Genomic DNA, 25,862 nt, shown 5'->3' with positions numbered 1-25,862 from the left:
AAGGATACATCATGTAGACTGGAAATTCACATAGTCTGGGGACCCCTGGGAGTCTCTGAAGCCCTACCAGAGCATCTGTGAGTTACAGTTGTTTGCATAATAATACTAAGATGTTATTTTCCTTTCTTATTCTTCTCAGGAAGCCTCAAGTAGCCTCTGGAAAACCTCCTAAGTACAGTGGAGTTTTCCACAGGCTACATGACAGGTGATAATGTCATCACTCTGACAGCTGATTGGAAGTGTTTAAAATTTTTCTCCATTTTAATTTCTAATATTATAAATAGTTCTTTAGCGTTTTCAATGCCTCAGAGTGTAAAATTTCCTAAGACCAAAAGTTTAAGAACCGTTGCTATAGATCATCCATTTCTGTCATCGTACTACCAAACAACATGATGTTATTATTTTATATTTTACAAGATTTTAGAAATGTCCCAGTACTATGGATGAAGCCATCTTGAAGATATTTGGGAAGTATTCTATCTCACTAGCAACATAATATTCTGATTACCTCAAAAGTTCCAAATAATTGTGAATGGGGCATGTATCCTCTATAATGCATGGGTACAGTTACACCCAATCTTTTCACTGGATATATTAATCTGCAACAACAACAAAAGAAGGAAACATTGTTACCTGTGATGTGTCTCTCCTTTGACAACTATCTGAAATGGTATCACAATTCAAGGGCACTGTTTTTGGAGTTCTTAAACTCCAGCTGAACTGAAACTGAGAATCATAGCCTACGAGGAATTCAGGACAATCAAGCAAGTTTTTCTGTTTTTGTTTGTCTATTTTTTTTTTTTTTTTTGGTGCAATAAGTGAGGCCAATTTAAGGACAAGGCCATTTGTTTGAGATTTTTGAAGTCCATTCTTCAAGTAAAGTCACAGACACTCTGGAAGGGCTTCAGAGACTCCGGGGGTCCCCAGATTATGTGAATTCCCAGTATCCATGATGTACCCTTGTGTCTCCAGCCCTGTACGGAAAGGGATGTCAGGATGTTTTTACTCACTTATCTGGTTAATCCAGTCACTCGACAGAGATATTAGAGAAAAGTCAACAGTAGGTTTTCAAAGTCTGATGATACTTTTAGCATTCTTCAAATACAGTCAGGCAGAAGTTGGTTCTCACATGTTGATTCAGTTTCCAGTTAGTCAGGATCTTGAGATATGACAAGATCATTGCTTCTTGAAGAACAGAGGTGTTCTTTTTATATATATAACCACCGGCCCCCACCCCGGAAGCTGGACGCATGAAACATATGTGCCTATAAATATAATATTTACTAGCCTAGAGTTTTCTTTTGTTTCCCTCATACTGCAGATGGACACAGAGACTGGGACAAATCTGGATGCATACATCTTCCAACCAAAGTAATTAAGCTACATAATACACGCACTAGGTATGGTTTTTATTAAGCAAGGATTAGCTGAACTTCTAACATATGAGAGGCACTAAAGGAAGTGACATGAGAAGGGCAAGGCAAGGCACAGTTCCTGTGCTTCTGGGTTGCAATAACAAATGTCTTGCCATTTTCCAGTCAGTACATCACAGTATCCTCTGTCGTCTACCAGAGTTAACCAACAGAGATAAGGCTAGAGGGCAACTTCTCTTTTTCTTCTTTATTCTTTTATTATTATTATTATTTATTCTTGTAGACATAGGGGTCTCCCTTTATTGCCCAGGCTGGTCTTAAACTCTTGGTCTCAAGTGATCCTCCTGCCTCAGTCTCCCAAAGCACTGGGACTACAGGCTTGAGCCGCTGTGCCGGGCCCCACATCTTTATTCTTTTTTACACTTATTTTATTTTATTTTATTTTATTTTATTTTATTTTATTTTATTTTATTTTGTTTGAGATGGAGTCTCACTCTGTTGCCCAGGCTGGAGTGCAGTGGTGTGATCTTGGCTCACTGCAACCTCTGTCTTCTGGGTTCAAGCGATTCTCCTGACTCAGCCTCCCGAGTAGCTGGGATTACAGGCACCTGCTACCAGCCACACCCGGCTACTTTTTGTATTTTTAGTAGAGACAGGTTTTTGCCATGTTGACCAGGCTGGTCTTGAACACTTGACTTCAAGTGATCCACCCACCTTGGCCTCCCAAAGTGCTGGGATTACAGGTGTGAGCTACTGCACCTAGCCTATTCCTTTATTCTTAATAAGCTGAATTCATGAGGGATTTCATGGAGCCATCTCTGGCCCCTGTCCTGAGGAAAGAGCTGAAATAACTTTCATAGAAAACTTGTGGCTTAAAAACAGAAGGATGTTTTCCACTTTAACATAGAGAGGAATCTTTAACAAAATAAAATGAGAGACAGTTACCATGTTCCATTTTCATCAACAGATCTTTATAATCATGTAAATTAAACCATTTTATGTTTAGGAGACATGAGAGAGAAGATAGAGGTAACAGCTAGAATACTAGCAATCTTAGGAAGGCAAAATTAAATCATCCTTTGGGAGAGGAGAGAAAATTGTGAGGAGAAGGTGCCAGTGTCAAAGATTGACTTGGCAAGGTTATTTTCTCTCTGGGAGTCTGGGAGGTGATGAGCTCCTACCGCTCACTGCCTCATCATCTTGGCTATTGGTTCCTTTCTGGGCAAGGAAGAATGTTGTCTCTCTTTTAGAGTTTTGTAGGCCTCCGTCAGTAGTCCGTGGAAGACAGCTGTCCTGGGGCCCAGAATGGGCAGTCTGTAGTGAATGCTTTCTGGATGACAGTACAAGAAGGAAGGAAGGACAAGTACTATTTAGATTCTATTCTTAAAGAAACTCAAAATAAGCACAGGCCAACAAAGACTTCTTCAACCTTATAAAACAGATTTAAAATTCACCTAATATTTTGTTTTTCAAATCCACCTTTTATTTTTTTCTTAAGAAAAGGAAGAAAAGAAAATGGAACAAAAACTTCACCTAATGATTTCTTTTAATAAAATTGCCTTTTCCCCTCACAACATTTAAACTTTTACAAATCTTGTCAATGAGGCCAAAAGGAGTATCCAGAAACAAAACTCAAGTATTAGACGTCATTACCCATTAAATTAAAAATGAAGATAAAACGTGTCTGATGTTGTAATACGAGTCAGAGAGAAAAGAAGATTCAATTCTCAGGAGACTTTTAAGGGACACATATATAGTTCTGTTCTTTAAAAAAATAAAAATAAGAAATAAATATGATCTTACAAAAAGGCTACAGTAGGCAGAGAAAGTACTTTTGCATTTCAAAAGAAAACTGTATTTTGTGAAATAATTTATTTTGGGGTTCTTTAAAATCCTTACCCTACCTCTTCTTCAAATATGATTTATTAAAAGTTGGTTAATATTCTGTTTTTCCAGAAAACAGATTACTTGAATGGGGGTAAACCAGTGCATGAAATAACACCTTCCCATTGGGAATCACTGAGTGACTAAGAGAATTGGAACTCTGAATTCTCTGGAACAAGCTCCAGAGAACAAAGTCCAGCTGAATGAGAGATAGAGACATTACAGGATCACAAACCTTGGTTCCAGTTCAGTCTCATCACTGTACTGAAGAGGGAACAGCAGTCTAAGGTCACAGGCACTAATGGATTAAGAACCAGAACCCAGATATCCTTAATCCTAACCCAGTGCTCTTTGTGCCATATCCTACCACTGTGCCAGGTGGTAGGCTCACATCAGGTGGTTAGCATCTATATTAATGTTTATTGAGATTAAGAGTCTGTGGGTGTCATGGAATTCTGGGATCAGGTCAAAGATTCATGAAGGAATCTCCATCACTTGTAAAGATAAGTTCTTTCTATTTCCTTTGTTGTCATTAATAATTATTGATAATCTGTAATGAAAAGCAGAGTCCAGAAAAAAATGCTAGCAATCATTGTGACCAACAGTTGAGTTAGACAGTCATTGGCGGTAATGTTGTTCACTGGGATGAGTCAGTCACTTGGTATTTGTAGCAATCCACAGGGAACACAGCACAGGTGGAAGCTGGCTTCAGCAATAAGCAGCAAGTACCACAGTATGGACATGTCTAAGCTATATAAACCAGCGGGGCTGGAGCAGTGTCAGCAGTTTTCCTGGGTCAGTCAAAGGTGAAGACTACTTGTACCAAAGGTCTAGCTTTCAGTGGGACAACATGCTATTCTGGTTTTACAGGTGAGCACACAGAGACCAAGCCTATACAGCAAGACTAGGATTCCTACCGAGGTCTCATTGATTCTAGGCTAGTGCCTTTTTCATGACCTCTAAGAGCACATACAAGAGCAAAGTCAGCTCAGAAGGGTCATGACTATAATAAACAGTAGATCTACCAAGCTTCAGCTCCTAGCAAGTTTTACAACTACTCTCCCTGTAGTCCCACCTCTAAGATCACTGTTCTAGGATGAACTCTACGGATAAGAACCAGGGCCATCCAAAAACATAACATGCTGTTCCCGAGCACACAAAATCTAGCTCTTAAATTGCTAATTGAAGTATACTCCCAGAGATAATAAATTGATGAAAGGCATCTTGTTACATTGTTCTCTAGGGCCAAAAAATGTATTCTTGCTGAGGGAAAGGTATACAATGGTGGGTGTGTATGTGTGTGACTCATTCCTTTGCAAGGCAGGTCTGAAAAAATCCAGGTCCAAAGGAAACTCAGAATGAGTGTGTGGCTGGCACAGATAACTATGACATCAACTGCACATGCCTATCACCCATGTTCTCTTGGCTTCAAAAGAATGAGGTGGTCATAGACCAGGGAACAGCAGAGTGGGCAGCTTTTGTTGGGTGGGTACTCTTAGCTCCAGGCTCTTGGTTCCACTTTGGCTGAATGAGAGCCATGAGCTAGGCCAATATTTTGGGATACATAAGAAGTGATTGATTAGGACTGGAAGACTTTCATTCCACTCGAGTGGATATCCCCAAACCTCAGCTGTAACCTGAGTTTCTCGTCCTCCCTTTTGGCATCCCCTCAAGACATCCCTTCAATCCTCAAATTTCCTTTCTAAATATCTTTTTAGTTCTGGCCTAGTTCCCCTGCAACCTCCTAAGATAAAAGAGTTTTCCATATGTATAGAGTGAGGAAAGTGATCCTGATTTTCTTTACTGTATGTATCAAAAGAAAGAAAAATTCAAGTGGCTTCAGTTAATATGGGAGCAAATGAGAAAATGGACAGTCACTAAAGTGACAGCCTGTGCTGCAGTAAGCCCTTGAATTATATTACCCCAAATAATGGCTCACTCCATCTTCACCAGCCCAGTGTTGCCTTAACTAAAGCTGAGACTTAGGTCAATGCTGAAGCCTGAAATAGAGCTTCTTTCCTTGTTTCTATCAACAGCAAGTGAAGATAAGAATAGCACAGGCAGCTGCTGGGAGAAGGCAGGTATTTTAGGGAGCTGGTGGAGTGAAAGGTTCAGGGCCTTGGTGAGGCCACTCTGAGGGTATAGAGATGCAGTTCCCCTCCCATTTTTATTGATACCATCAGGACTGCCAATAAGGGAACTTTTATTTTGTTTGTACCCCATCTCCCCGGAAGTCTTCAGCCATATGTTGTGGACAGATCCTGGGAAGGAACATGACATGGATAAGGGCAAGTGAGGCCTAAGGAGGGCACAGGTGGTGCTGGAGTGAAAGAAGGGCTGTGAACTAATCCCAGCAGGTCAAAAGACAATATGTGAAAAAGAAAGGGATAGAAAGTGAGAATTTTCTCAGGAAATTTAGAAATTATTTTAGGGATCAGACTTTTATTCTACGGCATTTTTTTCCGTATGTTTCACACTATAAGTACTCTAAAAGAAAGCAAACCTGTTGGGATGTCATCATGGAAAGGCTCAGGGGTAGTCTGGAATTTGGGTTGATGAAGACTCATCATTCTGATTGGAAGAAATAAGAAAACACATTAGTTAATTGGCTAGGACTTGGTAGAAATGTGTCTTTATACATATTTATTTATTTATTTATTTATTTGTTATTATTATTATTTTTGAGATGGAGTTTTTGCACTTGTTGCCCAGGCTGGAGTGCAGTGGTGTGATCTCAGCTCACTGCAACCTCTGCCTCGCGGGTTCAAGCAGTTCTTCTGCCTCAGCCTCCTGAGGGGCTGGGATTACAGGCGCACACCTCCACACCTGGCTAATTTTTGTATTTTCAGTAGAGATGGGGTTTTACCATGTTGGCCAGGCTGGTCTAAAACTCCTGACCTCAGGCAATCTGCCCACCTCAGCCTCCCAAAGTGCTGGGATTACAGGTGTGAGCCAAGGTGCCCAGCCTCTTTATACATTTTTAAACACATGTGATCTCTTGAATCCAGACCTGTTAACCTGGTGATCAAGCCACTTTCTAGCAATGCGAGATGATTGGTCCAAAGACTGCTAATTCTCAACCTCTTTTTGATTAGCGTTGTTTTCATGGATTTTTGATAAAACCTTCATTTTGAATGTTTTATTCCACTGTCAGAACATATGTGGTCTGAAAATAGGAGGAATAAAGGAAAGAGTTCTCCAATTTCCAGAAGAAAAAAAAAAGCAGAACTCTTCCAGATCAATAATCAACCCTTAAAGAGTAAAGCTGAGAAAATATTTTGGTTAGAACCTTCCCATTAAAAAAAAAAAAAAAAAAAAAAAGAACCTTCCCATTTCACAGAAAATGCCCTAACCACATCCTATTTCTCCTGGTGGCCAAGGCTGTGGAGGTGACCCTTGAGGAAAATGCATATAAGCCAAAACCACTTCTACATTAGTCTAAATTGCTTAATTTCTTTTTTTTTTTTTTTTTTTTTTTTTTTTTTTTTTGAGACGGAGTCTCGCTCTGTCGCCCAGGCTGGAGTGCAGTGGCCGGATCTCAGCTCACTGCAAGCTCCGCCTCCCGGGTTCACGCCATTCTCCTGCCTCAGCCTCCTGAGTAGCTGGGACTACAGGCGCCCACCACCTCGCCCGGCTAGTTTTTTGTATTTTTTTAGTAGAGACGGGGTTTCACCGTGTTAGCCAGGATGGTCTCGATCTCCCGACCTCGTGATCCGCCCGTCTCGGCCTCCCAAAGTGCTGGGATTACAGGCTTGAGCCACCGCGCCCGGCTAAATTGCTTAATTTCTAAAGACTGACACATTAGTAAACTTTGATGGGCCATCTAAGGCTCTACATTCATTTCATGGCTTCTACTTCCACAAAGATCTTCCAAGATTATTTTTGCTTTGCTACCAAAAATATAGCGAGTTAAGCCAGTTTGCTTTAATCAATTGTCACTGAGATTGAGAAAAAGAGAAAGCAAAACCCCTTCTATTATCCATTTTGGGCAAACAGGCAGATGGTATGTTCAGAACTGAATAGTTTAAACTCTGTCTATTCTATAATTCAACAAATATGTATCTATCCTGCCATCTTTTCTCCTTCTCTTCCTTTTTTCCTTCATTCTTTTCATTCCATAAGTATTATAATTCCTGCAATGGCTATAATTAAAGTCACTTTAAAAAAAAAAAACATAATTTCTGTGAAGATAATTGCACTTGCCTACATATGCAGTGATACTTAAAAAGTATGAAAAAAGAAACCAACATCTAGTGCTAGGAACAAATTTGGAAAAGTTCAAGATAGAACCAGGCCCTTGCTTTATAGTCACTCTAGTTAAGTCTCAAACAGAAGTTGTATGTTTTCCTCCAAAACACTGAAAAAAAGAATACAACAATCAGTCTCATGATACATCTGGTTGATGTTGACATGATTTTAGGATTGGTTCAATCCTTGATCTTAGTTTTAGAGGGATAAGAGCTATTTGTTTAAAATACAACTAATTAATGTTCTGGGATTTTGCATTTAAATAAAGTACAAAACTTGCAAGATAAGTAAAATGGGGCAACAAATTTCAAAAGGTTATTTCACAGAAGGGTGGAATTTTGCTCAGAAATCTCTGATTTTACATGCTTCAGTTTTCCATTTAAAGTTCATAATGAATATTTATTAGAATTACCTCTATCATATAAGAGCTCTTTAAAACTATAGAGTCAGTACAGGTAAATGTTATTATTGATGGAGCTTGTACTGCTCAAATAGCCACTTCCTCCATAACCTTGTCTACCTCGGCCAGGAACTGGGTACATGTTTTCAGTGTATCTGGGTCTATATTTGAGTCTGGAACAAATGGCCCTAAGGTCATAAATGGAATCAGGACATGTACCACTGTGCAACATAAGGTTAAAAAAACCTATTTATTTTTCTACATTATTGCTTTCTGTATGAGGAAAAAATTAAAATGGCCATTAGATTACATATAGCTTTCTTGGTTAGTCATATGTCAGGGTGAGTATATGTCTACTTTCCAACCATCTACTGCAATGCAAGTTGACCTGTGTTGATGTCCTATTCAGAATGAGTCCATGTTTTGCATGTCGTAATAAAGTAAAAACAGAGTCCTTCTTCCCTAATAGTTAAATATAGAAGAAAAAAAAATCTTTGAAAAACCAGGCCGGGCGCAGTGGCTGACACCTGTAATCACAGCACTTTGGGAGGCCGAGGTGGGTAGATCACCAGAGGTCAGGAGTTTGAGACCAGCCTGGCCAACATGGTGAAACCCCATCTCCACTAAGAAAAAAAAAAATGCCAGGCATGGTGGTGGGCACCTGTAATCCCAGCTACTTGGGAAATCAAGGCAGGAGAATTGCTTGAACCTGGGAGGTGGAGGTTGCAGTGAGCCAAGATTGCGCCACCCCACTGCAGCCTGGGCGACAGAGAGAGACTCCATCTCAAAAAGAAAAAAACAAAACAACACAAAACACACACAAAAATCAGAATTCCAATTGGATTTTATATCTGTTATACGCGATCTTGATAAAGAAAATAAAAAAGCTTTAAATAACAACCAAACAAACTGATAAAGAGGAATTTTAGTTACTAAAACGTAGCAGAGAACATCTTGGACTAAGGAAAGATTATGTGTAATCTTCCATATCTTGGAGATTAGATACGTCATCTACATGGAGAACTTGTATTTAGTTCCATCTGAATTATCAAAGAAATTTCCTATTCTATTTCTTATATTGTTCTTGTGAAGGTGGAAAGGAAGATTATACTTTCTGCAATACTTTCAGTAGTTGTTCAAGCAAAAAGGCGAACTTTCTTTTTTGATCTAATGATTTGGTTTAACCTGAAAAAAAAAAACAGTCAAGAATCCTGTTCCCAAAGCATTCCTTAAACATTCCTCTAACTATGCTTCTCAATCCACTCTCCTGTGTCCTCAGATATAATGAGAATTAAGTCATGTCCTGATTTAAATTGTTGACTTACCTATGACTCATAAAATTCTCAAAGGATACTTTTGGATCATCTGGGATTTTCACTGTTCTTGGTTGTACCTCAAGAAGAAAGTCTCATTTAGAATGCTGCCTATAACTGCATTCTAATTTAAATACATAATGTACCACTTTAGTGAATTTGAGTTGTATTTAATATCAAAGTCCTTCATACATCCTTTTGTGATGTGAATGAACCAGAAGATTTCACCCTTCCCTCAAGCCAGCGTCATTGTTCTTCCCTGGATATCAGTTGAAATTAGATATACAGATTTAGTAAATCTTTAAAATCGGTTTGTTTAGATGCCCTCACCCCCAACACACACATGTTCTTGAGGTCTCAGGTTAGCTATCACTTTCTCAGAGACTGCTGACTGCTGGACTACTGTTCGGTAGTCCTCTGCTCTATGTTCTTAGGGCCTCCTGGATCAAAATATTCATAACCTTTATATTGTAGTTACTTGTGTGATGTCTGGGTTCCCTAATAGACTTGCAGCTTTATGAGGGCATAGTCCTTGTCTCTATTTTTGTATTTCCAGCTGCTAACATAATGTCTGTTTAAGAAATATTTTTGATCAAATTAGTGAATGAATGAACCCACTTTGAAGCACACTTGAAATTTTAAAGGTGTATTTCATACAGGCCTAAAATCAATGCACAGTTACAGTATTTTTGGTTAAGAAACATCACTTTCTTGAACTTTTCCAAGTTTGTTCCCAGCACTAGATGTTGGTTTTAAGAATGTTTTCACTAGGAAGCATTTTTCCATTATTTCTCAAAAATTATTGTAGCTATAATAATAAAATGATAATCACAAAGATGTGGGTGCAGGTCACTCTACTAAGTGACTTGTACCAAGTGACTCATGATTTCAGTTTATGACATAACAAAGTTACAATTACAATGTCTTAAGGACCTTTAGAAGTGCTTGAAAATAGCAAAAAAAAAAAAAAAAAAAAAACGAATGCAAAGGCTATACAAATGCCAAGAACATACTATGTTTAATCAGCTTGTTCTCCTAACTCATTAGCTGAAGAAAGGATGGGAGAGGGAGAGGAGGTGATCTGGTAACGAGCAGTCTCTGGGCATAGTGGGGGCAGCCAAGGCTTTAGTAAGAACCTGAGGAGAGATTTCTAAACATAAAAGTGGATGAGAATGTACTAGAGACAGACTGCTTTATTCAAAAATGTATATAAGTTGACTCTGCTACAAGGGAAGATGCAGGAAACCCTAACTCCTCCTGAATAGCATGATTCCTGTTCTAAATCCCCTAAATCCAGCCAGTGCTGTTGTATGAATGAACTGTGCTACAGGGGCGACATCAGAACAAAGCTGCCTGCCAAAGACAGGATTTTTGTTTTTGAGAAAAAGGGTACTGTGATAGACTCCTATTCACTCTTGAAAACCCCGAATAGTCTTTTTTCTTCAAGGAAGACTTCCCTGATATTTACTTTCACTGCCCCTTCACTCCCCATCAGATCTATTTCTATTTACATTGATCACATTCTATTGTCATTATTTATTTGTTGACTCCTTAAAGACAGGTCTTATGTCTTTCTTTTTTTTTTTTTCTTTGCAGTTTACCTAAGTACCTGGCCCATGGCAGACAATCAATAAATATGTGTTGAAATAAACTTAAATTATTTTGAAACAATTTTTAAGTATATATGCTAGAGAATATCTGTTTACCGTATGTCTAGCTTGACTGTCCTACTTTTAAGGGACTTGAAAGTGTTAATTAGAGAGCAATGCAGATAACAGAAGGACTACAAAATAGGTGCATGAAGGGGAAAATGAGCTGTTTGGAGCAGAGATGTCATAAAACACAGCCTAGATAAAACCAAGGCAAATATCCCTGGTGATTCACAACCATAAGTGTCAGTAGGTATTTCTTCTGCACTAAATGAATGAGCTTCTGGCCCAAGGTTACATAGGAATATGAATAGTTATATAACCAGGTCCTATTTACATTTTTTTGAGATTCATTCATTTTGTGCTTTTATTTAGTGCTAATTTCTTTTTATTGGTATTTATGATATCATGTATTATAAGTCACCATCGTAATGTACAATTTAGTAGTTTTTAGTATATTCAGAAAGTTGTAAAACAATCACCATTATTTACTCCTAGAATATTTCTTGACCCCAAAAAGAAACCACATGCCTATTAGCAATTACTTCTCACTCACTCCTCCCCCCAATCTTTGACAACCACTGTCTATTTTCTGTCTCTATGAATTTTCCTATTTTGGACATTTCATATAAATGGAACCAATATAATATGTGATCTTTTGCATCTGGTTTCTTTTACTTAGCAAAATGTTTTCAAGGTTCATCCATGTTATAGCATGTTTTAGTACTTCATTCTTTTTTATGATTAATATTCTATTATATAGATAGATCACATTTTGTTTATTCATTAATCAAGCTATAAGCATTTGGGTTATTTCCACTTTTCAGCTATTAAGATATGGCTGCTATGCACATTCTTGTAGAAGTTTGTGTGTCAATATGTTTTTAATTCTCTTGAATTGCTGGGTCATATGGTAACTCGGTGTCTAAGGTTTTGAGGAATTCCCAAACTGTTTTCCAAAGCAACTGTACTGTTTTACATTCCTATCAGCAACTTATGAGGATTCTAATTTCTTCACATCCTGGCCAACACTTGTTATTATCCACTGTTTTATTATTAATATTATTACAGCCATCCTAGTGCATGGAAAGTGTATATCATTGTGGTTTTGATTTGCATTTGCCTAATAACAAATAATGTTGAGTATCTTTTCATGTGTTTATTGGTCGTTTGTAGATCTTCTTTAGAGAGTGTCTATTGAAACTTTTTGCTCACTTTTCAACTAGGGTGTTTGCCTTTTTATTGTTGAGTTGTAAGTGTTCCTTATATATTCCAGATACTAGTCCCCTATGTGATATAATCCTTCATCTGTTGATTTGCAAATATTTGGGTTGTCTTGTCATGCTCTTGATGATGTTCCTTGTAGCACAAAAGTTTAAAATTTTGATGAAGACTGATTTATCTATATTCTTTTGTTGTTTGTGCTTCGGGTGTCCTATCTTAGAAACCATTGCCTTATCCAAGGTCATGAAACTTTATACCTATGTTTTCTTCTAAGAGTTTTATGGTTTTAGGTCTTACATTTAGGTCTTTGACCTATTTTGAGTTATTTTTGTACATGGTGTGAGGAAGAGGTACAAATTCATTCTTTTGTATATATCTATGCAGCTGCCCCTGTCCCACTTATTGAAAATACTATTCTTTCCTCATTGAACTGTCTTGGTGCCTTTGTCAAAAATCAATTGTTTATAAATGTAAGAATTTACTTCTGAACTCTCAATTTTATTCCGTTGATCTATTTGTCTATCTTTATGGAAGTACCATACAGTACTTAATTTCTATTAAGAGGAATGAACAACAGACAGTCCTGACCATAGCTTTGTAGTTAGTTTTAAAATCAAGAAGTGTGAGACCTTCACCTTTGTTCTTCTTTTTAAAGGTTGTTTGGCTATCCTGGATCTCTTGCATTTTAATATAAATTTTAAGATATGATTGCAAATTTCTATAAAATGGCATCTGGGATTTTGAGGATTACATTAAATATGTAGATCAGTTTGGGGGAGTATACCATCTTTACAATGTTAAGTGTTCCAATCCATAAACACGGGGTTCTTTCCATTTATTTAGGCCTTTTAAATTTTCTTTCCACAATGTTTTATACTTTTCATTGTATAGCTCTTGTGCTTCTCTTGTTAAATTTATTCCAAAATAATTTTTGATGGTATTACAAATGGCATTCTTTTCTTCATTTTTGGATTGTTCACTGCTATTAACATAAATTGAGGTTCATATATTGATCTTGTATCCTCAACACTGCTGTATCCATTTATTAACTCTAATAGTTTTCTATGCATTCCTTAGGACTTTCTCTATATAAGATCATATCATCTGCAAATAGACTAGTTGTACTTCTTTCTTTCTAATGTGGATGGCTTTTATTTCTTTTTCTTATGTTTCTGGATAGCGTGTATAGTAAAATGTTGAGTAGAAGTGTCAGGAACAGACTGACAACAACAGAACAGATTGTTGCCTTGTTTCTAATCTTAGGGGAAAGTATCCAGTCTTTTACCATTAAGCAGGGTGTCAGCTGTTGGTTTTCCAAGCTGCTCTTTATTAGGTTGTGGAAGTTCCCTTCTATTCCTAGGAGTCTTTTTATATATTCCCCAGTATTTCTATTCAACTCACTGCTGAGAAAGAAGGGGTGTCACAGTGACTGCAGCAGATCTGCAGTCCTTCCCCTTGGGAGGACTTTGAGGTGCTACTGCATAGAGTGAGGCAAGGGTATTTTATGTTTATTTTCTAACTTTCTGTAGTTTCTCACTAGGTTCTGACAGCAGTAGAGAAGAGTCCCTGGGCACTTTTGTGTTTGAAGCCCTTCCTTTTAGAAGCTGCAATAAATGGTAAAATTACAGCATGCTCCACTTCTATCATTCCTGGACAATGGCAAAGGTCAGAGAAGAGGTCTTGAGAAAGAGGACTGCTGCTGACGTCTCAAGTGTGCCAGCTGGCCAAGGCCAGCTTAGGCCTGGGGTTAGTGCATTCTAAATGTGGACACAAGGGATTCCAGGAATAAGACCAGGAGAAATCCCAATTCTAGTTTCCCAGACTCCAGCCAATGCTAATATTTAACACACACAATGACCCTAATTATGTAGAAAATGAACATAGATGGCAACATCCAGGTGCAGCTTTGCCAGCAGCTTCAGTTAAATTTCTAAATCCCACATAAAAATTTCACAAAACTGCCACTCTCTTTCATATCCGACTGACCTGAAGACTTGCCATGAACTCAGTGAAGGAGCTTCTCTTATACCTTCCATTTTTCTTCCATTCCTTTAAAGCACATTTAGCCTACACATTTAGCCCCACCTTTCTCCTGAAGTCAAAGGAGAATTATAGGATATCAGAGTTGAAGAAACCCTTCTTCAGCTCTTACGTCAAACCTAATCATGTTGCTAAATTAACCCTTAACCAAAGCCTCTTCCTTACCCTGACGCTAACAACCATCCCAATGCTAACTCTAATTCTTAATTTAACCCAAGTCCTAACTCCAGCCTAGTCTAGCATCCTTCCTGAATCAGGCCTCTGATTCAGCAACTGTGATAGGTGGCAGAAGTTCGTTTTTGTTCCCTCCACATCTCCCTTGCTCTCCTTCTTTCTTTTCCTAATACTCCTTCCCGACTACCATTCTCCACTACATATTACAAGTATCCAAGGCAGCTGACACCACCCCCGACTACCTAGAAAGTACTGTAGACTCTCTCCCCAGTCTTTCTCTTGAGGTGCAAACTAAATTAACAGTAAACCCAAAGATGAAGCTGTTTGTCTTCTGATTGTTATGGTGGAGAAATGAGTGTGTGCATATGTGTTGCGTGAGGGCTACATTAAGGAGGGAGAAGGAGCTTCATAATCCCCTAAGCCTCTGAGAGTCTGTAAGTTACTTAGGAGCCCAAGGCGAAGTGGCTCATTGCATCTCTACTCTGGCCCACCTATCTTGGTTACCCTTTGGCTTGTTGAAATGGAGAAGGTTTACCATGTTCTGTCAGTCGATGCTGCTTCCAGGACCAACCATTCCTCCTTGGCAGCCTTTACCTAGGCCCTCCTTGCAATGGGTCCCATCACTCTCTCTCTCCACAGGGCTTGGTGGGGAAGGGCAGTGCTGCACCCTGAGATGCCTGTGCCCATTTCTGTCTTCCCCCTTGCCTACCATTTTCATTTCTCGACATGTGGAGCACAGCTGTTGGTTTCTGAGCAGCATGGAGTCACGCTGGTTCCTCCTGGTCTGAGGGGAAAGAGAGACAGAGAAAGGTGAGGAAATGGTGGGGCACATAGGGCAGCAAAGACGTAGGAAAGCAGTGGAGGGGTGAGAGAGGTAACAGTTTTTCTTTCCATAAAACAGAGATGGGCACTCTGGTCTCAGCCCCATCCAGGGTGGGTGTTGAATCTGGAGTGTGCTGCAGTTGGTAGGTTCTGAGAGTTTAGGCAGGAGGGAGTGAGACACAGGCTAGGTGGCGGTCTTGAGGCTGCTGCATACAGTGGTATAGATAAAAAGACAGCTGGCAGAGATGGCTGGGGCCTGAAATTCAGTGGGGTCTCTACTTTCCAGCCTGAGCACCTGTGTCTGAGGGGCTGCATTCTCCTATAGGTGGGCTATATTTTCCATTTCATACAAAGGCTCTACCATATAGACTGAGGATCTCTGATGGCCTAAGAAAGAATGAAGAGAAGACTTCTCTTCCTCAAATCTTTTTTCACGGGCCTTTCCTAAGCATCACCCTCCTTTCTCATGCCTTAACCCTGGGCCAGCATCAGCTCTCATACATCCATGGTCCAGCACCATTTGGCCCTTCTGTACCTCCTAAGCACAATGATTGAAGCCACAAGCAGAACGCAAGCTTCTGTGTGGGTTCTGAGTCCCTTCAATCCTCTGGGAAAGAGAGGCTGTATCAGCAGGTGAAGAAACAACCAGTAGAGGAAGGGGAGGGGCACTGTGTCTGCTCATTGTAACCACTGGTTTTTTTTCTGACTTAATTTCTGCAAAAGGGTTAAAGAGAGGACTTTGGAGCATTTATACCTGGTTCAGGAGGTTTTCATTTGCATCTCTGATAAAGGTTTGCTTAGGAAGCATATAGGAACTTGAGGCTAAAATTATGTTTGGGGACTCTCTCTTAATCTTCCTCATTCACATTTACATCAGTCATGAGATATGGTCACAGAAAGTGTAGAATATGGGGAAGAGGAAAACCACAGTGAGAAGACTATTGACTGAAGTCTTCTCTTTCCTTTGATCCACTTGCTGGCCCATCACTACATGGTATGTCTTGACCCATTCCTGTTGCCCTGGGAGGCGTGGGGAATAGAAAGAGGAAGAATAGAAAGTGAGGAGTTTCTGAGGTGTGCTCCTAGGATGACCTCTGCCAGATTGTTCTGCAAGTAGCTTCATCCTGTGAGAGACATACAGCACTTAGGTGAGGCATCATTGGGGGTTTGAGGGCTAAAAACTATTAACAAAGTTGGATTCTTTTGATAAATATTTAAAATACACTTCATTTTTATAGGGCGTTCTAAAAAGAATCAACTCAGTATCACAATGTTGTGGGTTGGTATGTCAAAGTATGTGTGTGAATAACTAGATTCATTCATTCAACAACAAACATCTATTGTGAGGCTACCAAGTAAAGGGTGCTGTGATGGGGGTCATACCGATGAATAAGGCAAAGTTTCTGGAAGGAAGTCTGTAAGGAAGACAAAAGAAGAATACAAATTTATTCATTTACCCATTCATTAGGTACTGGAGACATTTAAATAAATAAGACATAGTTTGTGACCTCAAGCTGCTCACCATCCGAGAAGTATGATGGTGTTGAAGGTGCTACAACAGAAATGTATCAAGGCCTCACTGAAGCTGAAAAGGGTCATTAAGCTTAACTGGGGGTGGGGCAGAGAGGGAAGGGTGTGAGAAGGGTGAAAAAAACAGGCAATGCTTGGGTAGGTATTTATGGAGTGAACAAGGATGGTGAGGGTGTTACAAGCCCAGGAAACACTATGCAACAACCTGGAAGAATAACCTAGCCAATCAGCTTCAGGTAAGTGAATGTAGGTTGGACTGGACAGGTTGTCTGGTTGGAGGATGAATGGAGTGAGAAGAGAGACTAGAGAGGAAGTGTCTGTGTGTACTGACTCCTCTGCTTTGGGCTGATTCAATTTTCTACCATGTCTTCCTGATACCACTGGGGGTGGTATCCCCTGAAGCTCCAGCTCCTCCCTCCATCCCTCACATCTCTGAGGTATGAGAATGAGGTACATTTCTGAAACTGCAATTAAGGTAGGACACACTAGATATCACACAAGAGGCAGTAATACCTCTGTGCCTTCAGAAAACAGAGAGACCACTTCTGATTGGAGAAATCAGGGAAGACTTCCTAGAAGTGGATTTGCACTCAGTCTGAAGGGATGAGGAAGACCCGGACAGAGGGAGGCAGATATGAGAGAATCCTTGGGCAGGCTTGTTTTTAGTAGAGTTATAAGTTCTTCACTGAAATTATTTACTTCACCTTTTTCTAGACTTCTCGTTTCTGCTAAGACTACTACTAGACCATACAGGAATTGCAATCTCAGAGCTCATTGCAAATCAAGCAACAGATATTATTTGCAAGATCTCCAAAGTACATTTCAAGATCTTGCTAGGTTAAAGACAACTGTAAATGTGACTACAGAGTCCCATAACATAATGACTGTCATCTCTTAGAATCTGAGGCATGAAATGCTTATATATTGTCCCACCTGGCCTTGAGAACTACTCGTTTAAGACATAGTGTAGGTGTTACATCTTCAGAAAACCTTTCTCCTGGAGCTGCTACCATTTCTCACCCTCCTAACTTCAGTTGGGTGCCTGCCTCTTTGATTGCATCATAAACTCGGTCTAGCTTTCTTTGTATTTGCACTATTCTTCTTGTTTTTAAATGTGTTTGTTTCCTCCACTGGGTTGAGAGTTATTATATTTAAGAGCAAGAATCATGTTTTACACATCTTTGTACTCCTAGAACCTATGATAGAACCTGGCACATAGCAAGTATTCAACAAACATTGGGCGAATGAATGAATCATTGTAAGCAATTTAAATTATGAGATCTAAATATAGATACAATCAACACACACACACATATATATATAAAACAAAAAGTGCATATGTAAATGGATATCACTATTATAACACTGTCTTTGGGGAAATGTTACAGAACATTAGTGTTGTAGTGCAACAAATTCATTCTATGTAATACATTGGGGAAGAACACTGGCTAGATGCCCAAAGAGCTCTGTTCCAGTCTTGGCTCATAAACAACTTGGGTGACTTTTGTCAATCACATAAACTCTCCAGGTCTCCCTTCCCCTACTGATAATCGTCTTTGTGGCCAAAAAGACAGAGGCAGATGCTCTAATCCTGTCCCTTTACACTTTACATGTAAAGATAAAAAGCAATCTTTGATCTGTGCCGTACTCTACCTCAGACTCGCTATCAGCTGAAGCCTGGCTTCCAAGAAGGGATGCTCCATTTCTATCTGGAGAAGGCATGAGGGCATTGAAGGGTCATGGAAGGCAGCTGTGACAGGCTACTTTAAAGGTGATGCGAACATTTAAGACTCCATGTCCTGCAGGCCTCATTTCCTCCATTCTGTCTTGCTTTCTTTCCCAGCCCTGAAACCCAGGTCTTTGGTCTTTTTCTTCTGTTGCATTCCCTTCTCACTCTTGGTTTCCTTATGACCAGCTCAGCAGCAATAACAGGAATGGAGAGGGAATTGTCCAGGTTCACAGCACAAGGCCCTGGTTTTATCAGGTCTAGAGCCAGAGGCACTGGAATGTTAATGGGGCCCTCATTTCCCAAGCAGCTGTCCTCTGGATAGCAGATGGCAGTTGTGACAGGAGAGTGACAGCAACCTATGTGTAGCCTGGCCAAGGTATGATGCAGATTTCAGCCAGTCCCCAGAAGCCAAAACACATTTGACAATTGGAAACATCCTCATATCTGAGGACAATGTCTGCTGCGGTGTCTAAGGGCTGGCTCATGGCCCAAGGCTGTGGTCTTCTTGAACCCTTGGTAAAGAAACAGAGAAACATATTTCTCTCCATCTCCCTCTCCCTCTACTCTCCTTTCTCTCTTTCACTCTCTTTCTCTCTCTCTCTTACACAGCTGTTCACATAAAAACCAAAAAAGCTTGTGATTAAAACAGGCTTCACAAGCACCCTGTGAAGACTACTGACACATTTGCCTCTGTCCTTTCCTTCAACACCTCTATTTCTTTTCTCCTTCCCACTTTTAACTTAACTGAGAGAGACCTCATAGAACACCTGGTTCAAATCTTTCAATTTATCCAGTGAGAAAGCTGTGGCCCAGAAAGGTTAAGAGATTTGTTCAATACTACATCTATTGAACTTCAGTTGGCTAGAAAGTTTTTGGATAAAAAGGATTATCTTTCCTCAGGAGAATAGTAAACTCTTAGAATCCATATAAAGGCCAACTGTATAGAATCCATATAAAGGTGGTTCACGCCTGTAATCCCAGCACTTTCGGAGGCAGAGGAAGGCGGATCACAGGATCAGGAGTTCGAGACCAGCCTGATCAACATGGTGAAACCCCGTCTCTACTAAAAATACAAAAATTAGCCAGGCGTGGTGGCATGCGCCTATAATTCCAGCTACTCAGGAGGCTGAGGCAGGAGAATCACTTGAACCTGGGAGGTGGAGGTTGCAGTGCCATAGAACTCTAGCCTGGGTGACAGAGCAAGACTCCATCTCAAGAAAAAAAAGAATCCATATAAAGGCAGAATTATTTCTACCATGTAGAATCCCAAAAGTAGTGCTCAGAGAACTAATTTCAATATTCAAAAAACTTTATGATATTACACATGTTCCTTCTATCTGAAAATGTCAGCCATTTTAAAGAATAAAGCTGAATATACCTTCAAAAATGCTCTTAATGTTCACTAGGAAAAAACCCCGAAATGTATACAAAATAATAGACAGCCATGTCCCTACATTCAGACTTATTAAATTTGATTTTTATTACCATCACTATTTTAGGTCAATAGCATTTAATATTCTCTTTAAAAATTGTATTTGTAGTTATTTGCACTAGATCAACATAAGCAATATAAATATGAAAATGACTTAGGAGTAAATGAGCTAGTTTCCTTGGTAGTTATGAGCTTTGAAAATTTAGTCAATGTGAGAGAAATAATAAAAAGAGAGTTCTTAGTGGTGAGAAAATAGAAAGTCAACATCCTATACATCATCCCCAGCTATGCCTCTGCTACTGCACGATCTTTTTAGCCAGGGCTTTTTGCCACAGGTCTGCTAAAAGCAGAATAATAACGTTCTTATCTTCACTCTGACTCATTAGACTGGAACAACAAATCCAGATCAAAGTGAGTAGAGAGAGACTGGGGGCAGGAATTGAGAGGGTGGAGTGGCATTTTATAATCTATTAGTAACTGAGGAGTTCTAGCTAATTTACACCCAGTACCAGCAAGTGGGCAAAGGGGTTTGAGAGTCTCCAGCTGCAGTTTTCCAGGTCACCCCCACACACCTGCTGTTCCTTTGCCTTGGATCCCTGAGTCAGTCACCTCTTGACCCAGTTACCCAACTATCATGATGCACCTTTCTGTTTCTCGGCATCTTGAGGAGTCATGAGTGGATGCCTGGAAATGGCAGGTGAAAGCAATGACTAACGAAGAAGCTTCTCCACAGTAGATGTTTAAATGAGGAAATGTTTAGGCTTCATTTGTCTTCACTAAAAATCTTTCTTCTTTGATAGACCTGCCTCTCCTTTTGTTTTGTGTTTTTTGTCCCTCATCTCTGTGGGTGTGTTTCTCTCTTGCTTTCTGCTCCCTCTCCCTGTTACTGTGTCTCTGAGCCTGTTTCCCCTTTGTCTATTCACTAGGAAATACTGCTCCAGGCACACGTGCACCTGCCTCAGCCGCGGGGCTGCTTCTGGGCAGGGGAGGAGTAAGCGGGTGTTTAAAGTTCTGCTCTTTGACCTGTGATGGTGAAGAGGAAGGCAGCCAGGTGGCAGGACCTTTGCACCTCTGCACAGGGTCAGGGCCTCCAGTTGGCCTCTGGATTGCCAGCAGCTTCTTGGCAGGTCCCTGATTTAGAGGGTGAAGGAAGAGATCGTGTCCATAGTACATTCTACTCCTTTGAAACACAACAGTTTCTTTCCAGAAGGAGCAGCTGCCGGCTGAATCCATGTTTACCTCATGGCACATACGTGCAGGCCTTCATACATGCAGTAGACTCTGGGAGCCAGATTCAAATATGAGGACGTCTGTGTGACATGAAAGAATATGACTGGAGGTACCTGCCCGGTGCCCCAACAGAGCAAGGACCCTGGGTTCCTTACTTGTGTTTCAATCTGCAGGGGTGACTCTTTCTCACGTGCAAATCAGTGGAGGGTCAGCCTGCAACAGGATGAGTGAGGGTGAGGTTGAGGGGCCTGTGTTCTCACTCGATAAGAGCAACCTATCTGGGACTTCTCACGGGTCAGCCAGGAAACTGACCTCCCAGGCACCCTTTGGGCTATGCAGCTGGAAGCTGTTGCTCTTAACTGTCATCTAGTGGCTAACCATGAATATTGCAACCACAAAAACCGCTATACCCTGCTGGAGAAAGGCCTCTCACTCCCACTGGTGGTTAGGATTGGCTTTCCTTCCCCATTCTCCACCCCAGCCAGGCTGGGACTTGGTGTCCTAGCGCCTAGGTTGCCACAGTACAGAGACACAGAACAAACCTGAGATGAGGAGGCGTTCAGTGGCAGGTGAGACCTGTCTAAATAGGAAGCTCACAGCGACTTGATGACTGAAGGGCTTCTTGCTGGTTCTGCAGCAATTGCTAAGCCTGTCCTGCCTCCCTGCTCATCCCCCACCTCCACCCAGTGCATGTCATGGTGGTCATGTTACCTACTTGCCTGCTCAAGGTGTTAGGGGGACTAAGAGATGACTCTTAAGCAAAGCTTGGACCCTGACACTCCGGTGTTGAAAACCTTCAATGTGTCCTCTCTGCTTTTGTCTGTTGGGCCCTGTATGCATTAGCTGGGCCCAGCTGTGTCCTTGTTTCCCTTTCATGTATGCTCATAATTCCTTGATATTCTTCAGGCATTTCCTCCTGCACACTCAGTCTCCACCTCTTTGCTGATAATCTTCTCCTCTTTCCAGTTCTTCCTCCACCCCTGGCTCTTCCCTCCACTTGAAAACAGTATCTTCTAGATCCAATGCAGATGCCACTTCCTCTTGAATCATTCCCTCACTCCCACTCTGCTTGCCCAACCTGGGGGTAACCTTTGTTCCCACCTTCTCTCACAAGTGCTGTGCCGCATCTCTGAGATGCATTCTCAGTTGTGTCCCCGTCCTGTCTGCTCACTCATCTGCATAGCTGTGGCTGACTTACTCATCTCTGATGTATTAAAGCAAATACAAAGTCCTCTGTAAACATTTATTGACTGACACCAGGGCTCCTAATAATTGTGGCTCACATTCACTGAGCTCCTGCTCTGGGTGGGGCACCGTGCCAAGTGCCTTAGGCCGCTGCTTCAGGCACTGCCTATGACAGCCCTGTGAGGAATGTGCAATTTTTCAGGTGAAAAAAGCTGCTTATCTCACCATATGTTTTCTTTCTTTCTCCACCTCAGGAAGGTGCTGACTACCCGAGCCCTGTAGCCTGTGTGCTTGCTCCACAGTGACACTGAGGGTCACTTGGCAGCCGGTCACGGTGGAGGGGAAATGAGGAGTTTTTAATGTAAAATTCCACAGGTGTCAGGAGTTGCAGGTGGGAGACATAAGCATTCCTTTGGGGGAGGCATTAGAGATTCCTGATTGGTTCCAGTCACAAGCTGATAGGCATTGCCTGGAAGTCTTGGGGCAGATTCCTCCATACTCATTTTAGTTTCCTGTTCTGTTGATTCTAACCTTATGCCTGTATTCTTAGTTCTAGTGGACTGGGGCCCTTAGGCACTTGAGACATAGTGAGGGGGGTGGGGCCATTCACTTCATTTAACAAATATTTATTGAACACTGATGGTGCACCAAGCGCAGGGCTGTGCTAAGGAGATGAGACATGTATTCATATTCTATGTCATTCTAGAACTGCTGTTGTTTTCGATAAAAATTTTTGAATACCTTAGATAAAACATCTGGAACTTGAAACAAAATTGGCAAATTCATATTCCTCTTGGACGAAGTCAGAAAAGTCGCAGAGGAAGGAGGATATCTAAGTAATTAAAACAAGAGAAAGTTAGAACCACAGTCCCCCATTTGAAGAGCCAGGCCCTTGGTTGTTTCTGAGAGAATACAAGGGACACCACAGGGAGCTGCCTTCCACTCCAGTTCTGGAGGACTCAGGCCATTGAGGAGCTCCCAAAAGATGGATTTGCCCTCCTATGTCACTTTGGCTTTTCTGTGCCTTTTGTTTTGCACTAACCAATTTTGGATTGTCAGTGTACAAACAAGGCAGGATAAAGATTGTTCACAACAGTAGACGTGTAATGAGCAAAACGAATCCCAGGTTTTCTCTTTCAAAGGGTCTGCACTCAAGTTTTCGATGTCTCACCTGTGCCTGTCCCCTTTCATACCTGGGCTGACTTCTTGGAGTTTGTGTCCTTGCACCCTGAAACAATCCACCTGTTTCCTCCCACAGAACGTCTTCTCCCTCCACCCGTTCTTTTCCTTTGCAACATTTTTTCTTTCTAGTTATCAGTTGAAGCAGTGATGTTGCAAGAACACCAGTTCTTTTTACAGGGTGACTTGCCTGTGCTCTGTCTCACTTGGTACTGTGGTTCATTTCATTACAGTGTACCGGGCCAAGACCTGCAGGGGCCTGATAATCATAAACTGTGTGTGTGGCACCATTCATGCCCCTGGCATCCAAGAAGTAGAAACTCAGAATGCTGGCAGTTTTGCCGGGAACACATCTCCTCTTTAATGAGGAAAGATTTCATTGTCCATTGTTCATTTAAAACAAAGGCATGTGGAAGGGGTTTGATGTTCATGAGGCATTTCTTGTTTCATTTCTCCCCACACTTCCCTGGACCCTGTGAGACCAGAGACGGTGGGTCTGACATCAGTGCCCTCAGGGTCTTTGTCTTTGATATGGGAATAGACTGTCTTGGACTTGTCACCCAAATGCTGATGAGGAGAGACCAGCTTAGAACTCCTTCAGCACACTATAATCTTATACAAACAGGACCTTAGTGTGACTTGAAGGGCTTTGGAGACTGACGATGAGGGTGGCTTCGAAATTGTCAGGCCAACCTGAGAGAGTCCTTGAAGGAAGTGGGTCAGTACAGGCACTTCTTATTACAGCCCAGCCGCACCTCCTCCAACTGCGCAGGTGTGTTTCCATTGCGCACAGCTGGAATTACTCTGAGCATATTTGGCTAAATGTTCCTTTATCTTTTTCAGACTGTTCTGCATTAGAACTCTTTGCTCAAGGGTATGTAACGCTTAAGGCACATTGAGAACTTTCTCCCAAAGTCTCAGTAAGGGGCTTTGCCAAAAATAAACAGCTTGGAACCCAGAGCTTTGTCCCACATGAGGAGCTTTTAATCCTTAAGATCTGTTGATACTTAAACCATCCTTTCAAAAGACTTTACATTCCTGTCTTGTCCTCCTGAGAGTTCAGGGCACCTCAGAGGTGCTGTTCGGTCACCTTTGTTGTAAGGTAGGTGTATTACATTTTTCTAAACAAGAATTGAGATTGCTACCCCAATCCTCCCAGAATAGCGATGAGTAGAGCTTCACTGCCTGCCTAAGGTAATTTCTTCTTGTGCCTAGCCTAGGTTTGGCTGGCTGGAGGAAAAACTACCCACTCCCTTTCCAGTTGGCTGTCAACAGACTGTCTGCTCTGACCCTCCAGGACCTGGCTGTGAAATTGAACAGGTGCTGCGGAAGGCCAGTTGTATTCTGGGCCTACCCTTCTCCCTGATCTTCACCCTCTGCCAAAGGCTTATATACTTAGAGACCAAGGGAGCTGGGGGCAAGAGAGCCATGCACAAGGATGCTTTGCTCTTGGCTGCTGGGGCAGGTCTAATGGACATGGGGGTAGTATGGGATGGTGGGATATTACCCTATTAGATCAAACACTAGCAATTTCACATAAAACATCCAGATTTCTAGTACTATTAGAAGACCCAGTGGATCTGGCCTCTGGACTCACATGCCTGCAGGTAACACTGCTGGGGTGCGGGTGGGCTGAAGTGGGGAGGTGATTTCCATTCACTGCAGTCCTGTTTGGCCAGCTGTACTCATTATGCCCCTCATCTCACTGTCATGGGCCTGTGAGTTTGTGTCCCACCCTCAATTAAAATATGCTAGACTATCCTTACTCATGCTGATCCATGTAGCATTAACAACTCTTAATAAGCCCTCTGTCACTTAGTGCTTTTGTTTCTTAAATAGGCCTTTGAGTTTATTGAACCTCTGAAAATCTGCTTTAGACCTATTCAAAATTATGTAAAAGCAACACAACTGAATAATGAGCACTTGAAAGCACTTGTGAATTTTGTTCTGAAAATACATAAAACTGTACCTATTTACTGAGAATGTGATTTTTTTTTAAAGTAGAGTAGACAAAGTAAGGGTACGTGTTACTAAAGTGGGGATGTGGAGGTAGTGATGGGAATTCGCTCACGAAGTCATTTATCCATGGGCAGGAGGGTACATGGTAGTTATCAACAGGAGGAGAAACCCTTTTCGGGGAGTCTGGCTTTTCTAACAAGCTGTTTCACATGCCAAGGAGTGGATCCTTTTTTGTCTGTCATGTACCTTTGGAATGGCCTCTATGCCTACCTTTTCTTTGCCCTCCTTCTGGTTTCTTTCATTTACCCCAACACTGCTTCACACCTACCCTTCTGTCCATGTCCCCTTTCCAGAGTGGGGTTTATCACTACACTTAGGAACCATTTCATCAAAAATGGAGAAGGAACATGGTAACCCAATAATTTCAAGAGACAGCTGAAATGCTCCCTAGACATGTAATTCCTGCAATTTTGAAAAATAGATGTATGTGT

At 41.1% G+C, this 25,862-nt stretch overlaps 1 protein-coding gene across 1 annotated transcript; it reads right to left on the bottom strand.

Moving 5' to 3' along the window:
* Positions 1 to 1,831: 1,831 nt before the first annotated feature.
* C1H1orf105 (chromosome 1 C1orf105 homolog) lies at positions 1,832 to 24,727 on the bottom strand. Its single transcript, XM_077999992.1, is given in 5 exon segments — positions 1,832 to 2,703; positions 5,761 to 5,828; positions 9,231 to 9,298; positions 15,015 to 15,089; positions 18,311 to 24,727. Coding segments are annotated over 5 exon segments (525 nt in total). The 5' UTR covers positions 18,479 to 24,727; the 3' UTR covers positions 1,832 to 2,557.
* Positions 24,728 to 25,862: the final 1,135 nt, after the last annotated feature.

This window comes from Macaca mulatta, chromosome 1 (assembly GCF_049350105.2).
Source record: "Macaca mulatta isolate MMU2019108-1 chromosome 1, T2T-MMU8v2.0, whole genome shotgun sequence".
NCBI lineage: Eukaryota > Metazoa > Chordata > Mammalia > Primates > Cercopithecidae > Macaca > Macaca mulatta.
Note: the sequence above shows the minus strand (reverse complement) of the source record. Positions and strands in the feature narration are given on the sequence as shown.